Source organism: Natrix helvetica, assembly GCF_964273705.1.
Source record: "Natrix helvetica genome assembly, chromosome: 2".
NCBI classification, from domain to species: domain Eukaryota; kingdom Metazoa; phylum Chordata; class Lepidosauria; order Squamata; family Natricidae; genus Natrix; species Natrix helvetica.
The window spans coordinates 109,819,793-109,831,755 of NC_138552.1; the positions used below are offsets into that span (position 1 = coordinate 109,819,793).

At 40.9% G+C, this 11,963-nt stretch overlaps 1 protein-coding gene across 2 annotated transcripts; it reads right to left on the bottom strand.

The window, feature by feature from the left end:
* Positions 1-978: 978 nt before the first annotated feature.
* On the bottom strand, positions 979-11,799 carry ING4 (inhibitor of growth family member 4). Of its 2 annotated transcripts, none has more exons than XM_081941527.1 (8): positions 11,667-11,799; positions 10,406-10,477; positions 10,081-10,247; positions 9,792-9,906; positions 6,871-6,979; positions 5,468-5,615; positions 3,350-3,411; positions 979-1,678 (listed from the first exon to the last, which is right to left on the bottom strand). In XM_081941527.1, exons 1-8 carry the CDS (start codon positions 11,701-11,703, stop codon positions 1,639-1,641), a joined length of 750 nt encoding a protein of 249 aa, XP_081797653.1. In that variant the 5' UTR covers positions 11,704-11,799; the 3' UTR covers positions 979-1,638. The 2 variants fall into 2 exon arrangements, with proteins under 2 accessions (XP_081797653.1, XP_081797652.1); XM_081941526.1 differs by lacking the exon at positions 11,667-11,799 and adding an exon at positions 11,482-11,660.
* Positions 11,800-11,963: the final 164 nt, after the last annotated feature.

Sequence of the window (11,963 nt, forward strand, 5' to 3'; positions counted from 1 at the left end):
GCATTTAAGTAGGAAATTGATTAAACAACATCAGTCTAGTGCAGTGATTAGGGAATTTATGTATTGATTTAATGGATTTATAGGGCTGCTGAACTCAAATACTATGATTGCAAAGCAACGTTGGATCTATGAATGTGCAAGGAAAGTGTTATGCATAAAACTATATAATCGGTTACAAATTCAGTCAGCATTTGTAGTAGGCTAGGATCAGGGTCCAAATTCAAGATACCTTCGGAAAATCACTAGGAAGTAATTGCCAGGTTTCTGTGTTCCTCATATTATTGTGGAGATAAAATCAGAAGAGGGAATTCTAGATAGTTGCATCACTTCAAGGTCCTATAATAAAACTTGTTTCCTTTCGATCAATACCACTAACCGCTGAATATATTTTGATAGCCCACTTATCACCCAGTTCTGATACATTTTAGCTATCATTTGTCTTCTCTCAATTGCTCCTATCTTCAGAAGCATTGACAGCTATAGAATTAATTTTAACCAGTGATAGAGACCTCACAATTCCTTTCATTTTATACCCCCCCAAAATATTCTCCCACAATCCCCTTAGGAACTTTTTGTAATGTAAATCCTGCTGTTTTACTTACTATTGTTGTATTTTTAGTAAAAATTGTAACGAAATAATATTGAGTTTCTGAAAATAAATGATGAAATGTAGATATCTGACTTATTGGTATGGATGGAAGCAAAACATATAATTTATTCAGGCAGTTCTTTCAAGTATAAAAGTCATTTAACTCAATCTTATTAAATACCCTACTTATTCATCCAGCTTACTACTTACTTTTTCCTTTCCACTAATTGCTCCTTCTTTTATTCTAGCCCCTTTTCCATGTTGGGAGAAACAATTTAACACCCTGAAGTGCTTAAATGGCAAACTGATATTTTGAAGCAGAAGAATTAGCAGCTGATAATCAGATCAATCACGCCACCATCATTTCGAAAGTGAAAAACACTCATATATATTGAATTGGTTTTATTTAATGCATATTTTACAATATGGGGTTTCCCCCTAAAACAAGCACCATCAAGAAAAGACGAGCCTGGTTGGCTTCCATTACAAAATCCATGAAATATTTCAGACAGGGGGAAAAAAATCTCACTTTTTAATATTTTTCCCATGAAGAAAAATGGGTCACTTTCAGTTGCCTTTGTATGGCTCCCTCCCTTTATAAAAATGGAATGTTGTAGTAGTGGAGAAGGAAGGGAGAATAAGAAGCCTGTCTTCTTAAATTACATACTGCATGAAGGGTTGACCTGAGGGCCCCCTCCTCTGGAACACCAATTAGGAAATCTGGAAGGAAAACTGCAGTTTCTTCAATCAGATATTCCTCCACCAAGAAACCTTTGTTCCTTTAAACTGATGCAGGTTTTAAAACCTATGTAGGGAAAAGGGCTGTAGGACAACGACTGACTTCATCTTCCTCTCAAGGACAAGCAGTGAGTGTTTCAGTACACACAGGAACCATCAAATGGATACAAGCCATTCATAAGTAGCTCTGCTCACCCAGAGTGGGGACCCCTACCTAACGAAGCCCCAGGAACTGGGAGAAGAGTGCTGAACCCCAACTGCAGGGCTGGGTATTTCGGAAACAGTATCTGGACCTTGGAAGATGATAAAATTTATTTTTTCTTCCTTTCCTGGGAACAGCGAGGACAGAACCTGTATCAAGGAGAAAAGGCAAAGCAATAATTGGGGGAGCAAGACTATCCAAGAAAAAAAGAAACACAGAATTGATTTAAGGAGCTGACAATTCTGCAAGCAAAAAAAAAGAAAATCTAATATTGTGAAGTAGTATTTTTACACTACCACTCTCAAATATTTTGTAACCAATGTATGTATAAATAGTCATACCACTAACCATATAGAATTCAAATTCTGAACAATACAGTTGAAGTTTTTTCAACATGTGTTCGTGCAGGAGTTGGGTTCCAAATGCTAAATGGAGAAGATTCATTTCATTTACAAATAGAATTGGAGGCTGAAATTGTGGCCTTGATACAGCAAAATTGAATTTCTCCAATGATTTTAACTTTTCCAAGAGATCATTGTCACTTGGTGGAAGGTGCCAAAACAATTTTTTCTTCTTTTATAGGGCAAGATATAGGACAGTGATGGCGAACCTATGGCCAGCTGAGTTCACCCTTTTTTAAAGCCATTTTTCGCCCTCCCCAGGCTCCAGAGGCTTTATAGGAGCCTGGGGAGGGCAAAAAGACACCCCCCCGGAAGCTTCATGAGCTTCCCTGAAGCCTCCAGAGAGCAAAAAAACGGCCCTACGGACAAACCAGAAGTTCGGGAATGGACTTCCGGTTTGCTAGGAGGGTCGTTTTGAGCACTCTGAAGGCTTCAGGGAAGCCTCTTGAAGGTCCCTGAAGCCTTCGGAGCGCTTAAAACGACCCTCCAAGCAAACCGGAAGTCACTTCCGGTTTGCTCAGAGGGTTGTTTTGACTGCTTTGGAGGCTTCGGGGAAGCCTCTTAAAGGTCCCTGAAGCCTCCAGAGGGCTTCCGGGGGGGCGGGGGGGCAGGGGGGGCTGTTTTCATCCTCCCCATGCTCCTATAAAGCCTCTGGAGCCTGGGGAGGGCGAAAAAAGCATGCAAAAATGGGGTGTGTGTGTTGTGCCTGTACTGTGCGCATGCGCACTGGGGGTCGCACATTGCATTATGGGTGCGGCATGCCTGCACACGACCCTCCTGCGCTCCCCCCACTTATGGCACGCGAGCCAAAAGAGGTTCACCATCGCTGATATAGGAGTCTGAGAAATCACTAATGGGACTAGTAGGAGAAATCTGGAGATGAACTGTGTATTCTAAAGCCCTGACAATAATATTGCATGGCCAAATGGAGAGATCATAATTAACATTTTAATTAAGTTTGAAAGCCAGTAGTTTTTAATGCAATATTACTTCTGGCTTCCTGGTTTATTTCCTTGTCCATGGGAATGGAATACATAAAACTTATTAAGTTGAGATTTTATTAATTGCCACAACACTATTAAGCTCCTATGCAAGGCTCTGCGCTAGCCATGCTGAGCACGGTAGAGGAGGGGTGTAAAATCCAGCAGCGAGGGAAAAAAAGGTAAAAGTAGAAAAAAGGAAAACTCCAAAAAACCTGCAAGCAAAAAACCCTAAGTCTTCAAAGTGAGGAAGAGTCAGGAAAAAACACTCCTTCTGGGCCGAACGCTGAGGTTAATCTGGGAGGTCAGAGGAGGTACGGAGGTGTGGCCTCAAGATTTACCTCAGCCTCCAGGGCAAAAGGGCTGTGTTAATACCCATATGTGACTCCTCCCACGCCTCACTTCGGAGACCCAAGGATTAGAGAGTACTGTTACTTACCATTTCCCTCTTGGCTTTGTTGTCAAGCCGACACAAGCAAAATGGAACCATTCAATGGAGCACTAGTAAAGGATACAAATCACAGAGATGAATCAGTATTCTTCTGGCAACTGGTCATGATTTAATTCTATTTCCAATGGAATCAGAACATGGCTCTAATGCAAAACCTCTTTCCTGACCACTTATGTACAGTTTTGATACATTATTATAAGAGGATGGAACAAAGTGACCTGCAGCTATTTAGACAATGGTAAAAAGTTATTTATTTAGCTATTTAATTTTTATCCTGCCTTTATTATTTTTACAGATAACATGGTGCAGTGGGCATATCTAACTCATCTTCTTTCTCTTATTTTCCCCAGAACAATCACCCTGTGAGGTGAATTGGGCCGAGAGTGACTGGCCCAAAGTCATCCATTTGACTTTCATGGGTATGGCCAGAACTGAACTCACGATCTCCCACTTTGTAGGCTGGTCCTTAACTACTAGAACAAGTGTGAGGGCATGGGGCAGACTGAATAAATGCTTCAGGCTGTTGCACTTTGGTAGAAAAATGATGATTGACTAAGTGCCTAGAATAGCATCTGGTCCTTGAAGCACTTTCCTGAATGCCCACCGACCATAAGTGCTAAAAACTGACAGTATGGTTTCTGCAGTTTAGATTGCACAAATGTAAATGTAGACTCTTTGCTAGAAGCAGCTTAATGTTTTTTCTAAAAACTTTGATTGTGTTCTGCAATCTGGTCAATCAATCAGTAAGTCAAAAGTTTATTACAATCAAAGACCAGTACAATTAAAAACACTCAAGGAGTATCTTCCATAACCCATAAAATAATCCAAAACAGAAAACAGTATCCTCTCCACTGATTTGTGATATAGTCCTGTCTCCTTTCCAATATTGCCCATGCAATAGGTCTCTCCCTCAACCTTCAAAAGCAGGCGCAGCATCCACTCTCCCTAGTCTAAAGGAAAGGTTTATATACTGTGGGCACACATGTGCATAACTGTTTCACTAAGCGCCACCTCCATCTATAGCTTCTTTTATGAGAGGGGTGAGGCGGTGAAATATTGATATAAGGGCTATTGAAATATATACAGATATTTGGATGTAGTGAAATACATTCCAGGGATACTTTTAATGGCTTCAGATAGGATGAATTCAAGTGGAAGTATTTCTTAAAATAGTGCATTTGCCCAATACAGAACAGCAGAAAAGAAAAAGTAACATTTTGGAGGTGCAAAAGGCTCAGGCTTGGCAAGGAAATAGACTCCCAAAGCAAAGGACTCTCTTTCTAAACAAAGCATCTAGATGATGATGATGATGATGATAATAATAGTAGTAATAATAATAATAATAATAATAATAATAATAATAATAATAATAATAGCGCATAACACACCAGACATCACACTGATTGAGAAAAATAAGGTTACAATCATAGACATCGCAATACCAGGTGATAGCAGGGTCGCCGAGAAGGAACATGAAAAAGTCGCGAAATACCAGGACTTAAAAATTGAAATTCAACGATTATGGCACAAACCAGCAGTGGTAATTCCAGTGGTAATCGGCACACTGGGTACTATTCCAAAAGCACTGGAATTACATTTAAAACAGTTAAAACTTGACAAAATCACCATCAGTCAAATGCAAAAAGCTGCACTGCTTGGATCTGCACGTATATTACGAAAATACGTTACGACGTCCTAGGCCCCTGGGTGGGGCCCGACTAGTAATCAATGCCAAATCCGGCGAAACAACTGGCCGCTGTGATACAATCGCATAATAATAATAATAATAATAATAATAATAATAATAATAATAATAATAATAATAATAATAATAATAATAATAATAATAATAATAATAATAATAATAGGGTTTCCCTAGGGGTTAACTTTTTTAAATGAATACATCTGGAAAACAAGTGCAAGACTAATTTAGCAATTTAAGATCATATATGCAAATATGTCACCCTGCCAATTTGTTATGATCCTAACAAAAAGTTCTATGTTGATGTCTCTAAAAAAGTATTAAGGCCATTTATGTCCTTCATTATGTCTTATTTGCTTAGCTCCCCTCATTTTCCACCCTCTATTAGCAAGACTCTCTCTTACGTCAGGATTGTCACAACCAATCATCTCGCCATAGGAGACCTGGTGGCAGAGGCAGTAGGTGGGCTCATTGGGATCCACAGGCATATCCAACACATCAGAAGGGTGGACATTTCCAAACGTCACTGAAGGCATCCCATATTCTGTGCTGCTTTAAATGGAAAAAATTGAGTTAGCGAGAGTTTTTTAACGTCCCTAGGAGAATTCCCTCCAATCTATATCGTCTAAACTACTTATTATTATAAATGGTTGGTCTCAGGGTTAGCACCTGAGAGTGCTAACAACAGATGACTGCAAAGAATACAAATCCTTCTATTCCCCACCAGTCAGAACTGAAGAAGTTTCGTAAATGAGAAGGGAAATGTTTTCAAACAAAAAACCAAGGAATTCCAGTGGCCTTTTGGAAAAAGCACCTTTGGGACACCTTTTACAACTTGCCTTGTAGGAACTTTATCTTCTCAAATTTAGGGAAAGCATGAGAACAACAATTGTGCTGGAAATGGAGTACACTGATCTAGGGAATACCTACTACCCTGTTTCCCCGAAAATATGACCTGTACTGAAACTAAAGCCTAGCCACATTTTTCGTGTGGGCAAAAATATAAGCCCACCCCTGAAAATAAGCCCCCTGGACAATCCCCCCCTCCGGCCAGGCAGAGCACCGCTCGCCGACCTAGCGGTATCCTGAAGGCGCCAAGTTGCGGGAATGAGGTGGGGGCAAAGGCGCTTGCGTTGCTTGGTGCTTTCAGGGTACTGCTAGGTCGGTCAGCGGCGCTGTGCCCAGCTGAAGAGGGGGGGTTGCCAGGCAGCTGCTCTCTTGTGAGCGGGCTCCCTAAGAGCCGGGCACAGCCTCAGGGTCGAATGGCTGTGTTGCGCTGTTGCAGCAGCAACACAGCAGCCATAAGGTGACCACGCTTACGAGCAGCCGCCTGGCAACCCCCCTTTCCAGCCGGCCACAGTGCCGCTGACCGAACTAGCGGTACCCGGAAGGCACCAAGCAACACGAATGCTTGTCGCCCTCCACCTCCCGCGGCTGGGCACCTGCGGCGAACAGGCATTGCTTGGTGCCTTTCAGGTACCGCTAGATCGGTCAGCGGCGCTGTGCCCGGCTGGAAAGGGGGGTTGCTGGGCAGCTGTTGGCGAGTGTGGTCATCTCATGGCTGCTGCGCTGCTGCTGCAACAGCGCAACACAGCCATTCGACCCTGTGGCTGTGCCCGGCTCTTCGGGAGCCCGCTTGCAAGGGAGCAGCCGCCTGGCAACCCAAAAACAATAAGCCCTCCCCTTTAATAAGCCCAAGGCCATATTTCGTGGGTCAAAAAAATCTAAGACCCTGTCGTATTTTCAGGGAAACGCGATAGTACACAAACTAGCAGCCTAAGTCTGCTGCTTCTTCCCACCCACTCACGTGCGGACTAATTTCAGCTTCTTCTGGGCTGTTTTTGGTGCTTCTTCATCAGAGTTTTTTCCCTTGGAACGAGCACGAGCAGCTTTCTTTTCTTTTTGGGCACGACCTTCTGTACAGATAACATAAAAAGAAAAATTCAAGTAAAATATCTCTGCGTAGACTGAAATGTTTCAGCTAATCAGCCAATTAGTTACACAACTTTCAGTATTCCACCTTTTCTTATGTTCTACCTCTGATCCATGTTGATTAAGTTCATTCAAGAATTTGGACGATAATTATGTAAAAATAAATAAATCATAATTTAAAAAATCATAATATAAATTACTATATATGTTTATATTCTTAAATTATTCTTTATTTCTCTTTGTAGAAGTCATGTTGATCTTTTTATTCATAAAGTATGTTCTACTTTGTTTCATTTGTTTCAAAATCTAGCATTAATATTTTGAAATATTTTCTGATTTGTCTGGGAGAAGATCCCACATTCCACACGCTTAAGCTCTGAATCTTAAAACTGCTTACCCATTGTCTAATAAGAAATTTACGTTTATGTTAAAGGTAAAGGTTCCCCTCGCACATATGTGCTAGTCGTTCCCAACATTAGGGGGCGGTGCTCATCTCCGTTTCAAAGCTGAAGAGCCAGCGCTGTCCGAAGATGTCTCCATGGTCATATGGCCAGCATGACTAAACACCGAAGGCACACGGAATGCTGTTACTTTCCCACCAAAGTGGTTCCTATTTTTTCCACTTGCATTTTTTATGTGCTTTCAAACTGCTAGGTTGGCAGAAGCTAGGACAAGTAACGGGAGCTCACTCCATTATGCAGTGCTAGGGATTTGAACTGCTGACCTTTTCTGATTGACAATCTCAGCATCTTAGCCACCGTGTTTATGTTAAAAATATTTTAATATGCATATTCCACCAAGATGCTGCAATTTTAATTTGTAAACTAGTCCTGGTTTATTGTTATTAACTACATAAGGCATGTATTTCTAATGCAGCATCTTTCTCAGTTAAGGTACACTTGCAGGATGGAGGCATTACGAAAAAAATAGAAACTGTAGTACAAAACTTATGCAATTAATCTAAACAGTATAGCTTTGGAATGAACAATTCATATTCTCCATGAATATGAAAATGGACTATGGTCCATTTTCTTTGCCTGCATATTTCCATTAAGAACTAAGAAATCATTTTATGGCTTTCAACTACATTACAATTATAGACAAATATAATTTTTGGTATATAATAAACAGAAAAAGGCTTGTTTACTATGCTAATCTTGTCTCTAAAACTGCATTCCAAAATTAATTCATTACTGGATAATCCCCAAATATTCCAAAATAATGTGTATCCAACATAACATTTTTTCTAATACAAAGAAGTAAGAAAAAGATGCAACTTAGTATTTAAGAAACCAAATAACTATAAATAAATTTCAATTAATTTTTCTCTTATGGTTATGCGTATTAATTTCATATGGCTTTCAATGTCAAATTTATTCCCATTGTCTGATTTCTGTAACAAGCTAACAACTCTTATAAAGCAAGGTTAACTCCTTGTAACTGCCTTCTCCCTAGGATGTTTTCCAACAATCTAGTCTAAGCAACATTCCTAGAACTTTAAGTGGTTCCACATCAAAATAGTAATCAGGTCCAACCCTGCCTATTTATTGAGCCACATTTGTGTACTGCCTATCCTTGTAACTTGTAGCTTACAATATACAAAATTACAACATGTATAAAAACTAAATGTAAAAGCAACTAGTAAATAAAACAATAAGGTATTGTTCGCAAGAGCTATCGTTACCCTTAAAAAGATTTTCAAGCCTTAAAGAGAACTATCTTAACCACTTTGCTAAAAGCCATAAGGGGAGGGGCACATCTGACCTCCAGGGGCATGCTGTTCCAGAGGGAGGGGCTGCTCCTGAGAATGTGCTTCTCTGAGTCCCTGATCTCTTTCGGGGTGGGCACCTGAAGCATTCTCTCCCTGCTAGACTGCGTAGGGTGGACAGATTCTACCTGGAAAAGACAGTCCCAACAGTAATGAGGCCAAGCCATATAGGGTTTTATAGGTAATCACCAACATCTTAAATTGGCCCAGAAGCCAAAATGCAACCAAAGCAATTTCTACAACATGTGGTTTATTCTGCTGAATCAACTAACACTAGTGGGCAAGCGGGCGACCACATTATTTATGAGCTAAGGCTTCAGCGTCATCTAGAATAGTCCCCTATAAAGTGAATTGCTGTAGTCTGAGAGATGAATTGCTATCTTCTGCATCTCCTGATCCAGGAAAGAGTGCCACTAGTAGATCTGCCAAAGCTGGAAGAAGGGTCTCCTGACCATAGCTTTCAGCTATTTCCAGTACGAATTACTTATATTCGATGGTCAAGGCTGTTACTCTATTTCAATCTTATTTTCATAGTGATATCTAAATATTTTCTCAAAATTAGTTCATATTTAAACCAACAGTATTGCTTAAGGGTATAGCTATCAAATGTCAAGACTGGCACCAGGGAGACTCATGTTCAGGTCCATCCTCAGCCACAGAAGCTCACTGAACGTTAGTCCAGAGGCTGGTCCAGGCAAGAAATAGTTTGAAATCTAATTGGAAATGCACTGCAAAGACTATAGGAATAGAATCTTGAAAACCTATAATGTTTTCCCTTCCTCCCTCTTGTACCAAAGAGAGGAATTAGGCAGCAACTTTTCTGAGCAACAAATTTTATTAACAGAAGCAAGCTTTTGTGAGCTGCAGCTTATTATATCAGGTGGGGTCAGGTTAAATTTCCAATATTCTCCTTATTCATCTTTTACAGTATTTCCCCCCTAAACATTCAAATCCAATTGTGATAGGTACTTGATTTCTCATAATTCTCCTTATTCTCCCCCCCCCCCCCCCCATCTCTGCGAACTCACTCTTTTTGCCTTTGCTAGATGAGCTGTCATAATCACTTGATTCAATCTGTTTCTCTTTTAGGTCAGCTTCAAACCGGGCAAGATCTGTATCCAACCTTCGGATGTGCTTATCTACCTGTAAACATAATAGGAGTGCAAGAATATAATTTGAGTTGAGGGTCAATTCATCAGCATGAGAGAGATTCTACAAATAGAAGCTGGCTACACTAATAACTGAAAATGAATGAATGAATGAAATGCAATGAATGAACGAAACTTTATAACATTGTCTTCTTGCTGTATCTCATACCATTTCATATGTCTGCATAGCCAATTGTACTTTGTCATCACCAAACTCCTTGCACTTCCCATAGGCCTCCTGGATTTGTTTGAGAAGACCCACTTTCTCTTCTGAAGACAGAGTCCGTGCATTGCTGATATATTCTGTAGCCAATTTATCAATCTCTGATTTAAGATCTAGAAGAAGCAGAAAGTAGTCTGATGAAGTCTATTTTGCATAAATTCCACTGTAACAGAAATGGACATTAAAATTAACTTTTTTTTAAAAAAAAAAGTCTGACACACAATTACTCCAAATTAATTGCTGTCTTCCACTCATTCTATCTCTTATTCACCTTCTGTTCGTTGGTCCAGATCTCGCATAAGCTGAAAGTTTCTCTGCAGTTCAAAAGGCAAATTCTCAATGCCTAAAAAGGAGGAACCCAAAAACAGGAAAGATGATCAGCCAAAGGGGACAATAACATTGTGCTATTTTCTTTAACACATTTAACACATGAGCACCCATACTATTGGGTATATGTCAATAGAAAATGAATTGTCAGATATTTAATTTTATATTCAAATATCATCATGAAAAAACACAGGAATGATTATCTGCATCTTAAATGACATGAGACCTAACTTTCTCACTAAACATACTGCACAAGTACTAAACATACTCACTAAACATACTGCGGCCAATCCTAGCTGTGACTAGTATGTATTTGCTTATATGTATACTAATAGTGGCTCAATTAGGTTTTCTGCTATTCATCACAGGGGGTTGCAAAAATTTTTTAAAAAATGTTTACAGCAAAGTCTCTTTTATGGTACATTTGATTCACTGATGCAGGAATATCTGTTTTACTCCCCAAACTGTTTTGTAAACGGCCAACATACTGCCTGCATCTCTTAAAATGTGCTTTCTTCTGTAATTCATTCCTTAAAGGTTTCTTTCTTTCTTTTTAATTCCTTCAAAGTACATGTGTTTAAGGTACAACAACTATCACTGCTTGGAGTCCACTGGAGCTGGGCAGCTAATAAAGTCAAATAAACGAATTATAGATCTGCTCTGCACAGGTGCACCCCTATAGACCGAATGTTGCTTTTAAAACGAAGGAGGCATGCAATTCCATCCCTTAAAACCGGATTGCATTACAATATATCTTAAAGTTGAGCCAAACTGAACAAAGCGATTGAATAACTGCCTGCAAATCTTTCGGCTGCTCTTGGAAAGCTCCAGTTCAGCATCTAAGCTGGATCAGAGACAATATCAAGCGTGTCCCGACTACCCTCTTCCCTCACCCCACCTTTCCCGGGTATAATGCCCCCGACTAAAAGGGCGCGACACCGCCTTTCCCCTTAGAGCCGCGGGTAACCACGGGAGGCGGGAAGACACTCATCAGGGGTTTCCAGATCATGCTTCACCCACCGGGCAACCACGATGAGCCGAAGCGCCCTCCTGAACAGGTTCTCTCCGCTGCTGAACCTATGAATCGCCCGAACATGCAAAGAAGCGTCCCCTTGACGTCATGCGCCCACCCAGCGACACGAAACCGAGGCGTCTGCCGGCATTTCGCGGGCTCCCTCCCGGCCGAATCCCACGCCCGGTCTTACTATCGAGGTAGTGCTCCAGGTACATCCCAGCCGCCATTTTGGGTTCCAGCCAACCGCCCAGGCGCTTCTCTTGGTCCCGCCCAATCCCGGCATTATTTCCGCCCTGACTGAAAGCGACTTCCGTTCTGCGGCAGACTCGCTTCCGCCTGCGTGCCCGGTGGTTGCTGCTTTTTAATCCTGCTTGTAGAGGCGGTTGCCCTGTCAGTTTTAGTGATGGCAGAAAGCGGGAGAGATAGTCCTCCTGGCCATCTTTCTTCCCACCCTTTTTTTAACCTACAGCAAGTACATGTACCTTTT

Bases quoted from the DNA above. Each gene is read 5' to 3' on its own strand.
- ING4 (XM_081941526.1), bottom strand. From the start codon at position 11,557: ATGTTCGGGCGATTCATAGGTTCAGCAGCGGAGAGAACCTGTTCAGGA. The intron at 10,478-11,481 runs GTGGGTGAAGCA...CCTCCTTTTTAG, and splicing joins CGGCTCATCGTGGTTGCCCG to GCATTGAGAATTTGCCTTTT. The intron at 10,248-10,405 runs GTGAATAAGAGA...TGCTTCTTCTAG, and splicing joins TCTGGACCAACGAACAGAAG to ATCTTAAATCAGAGATTGAT.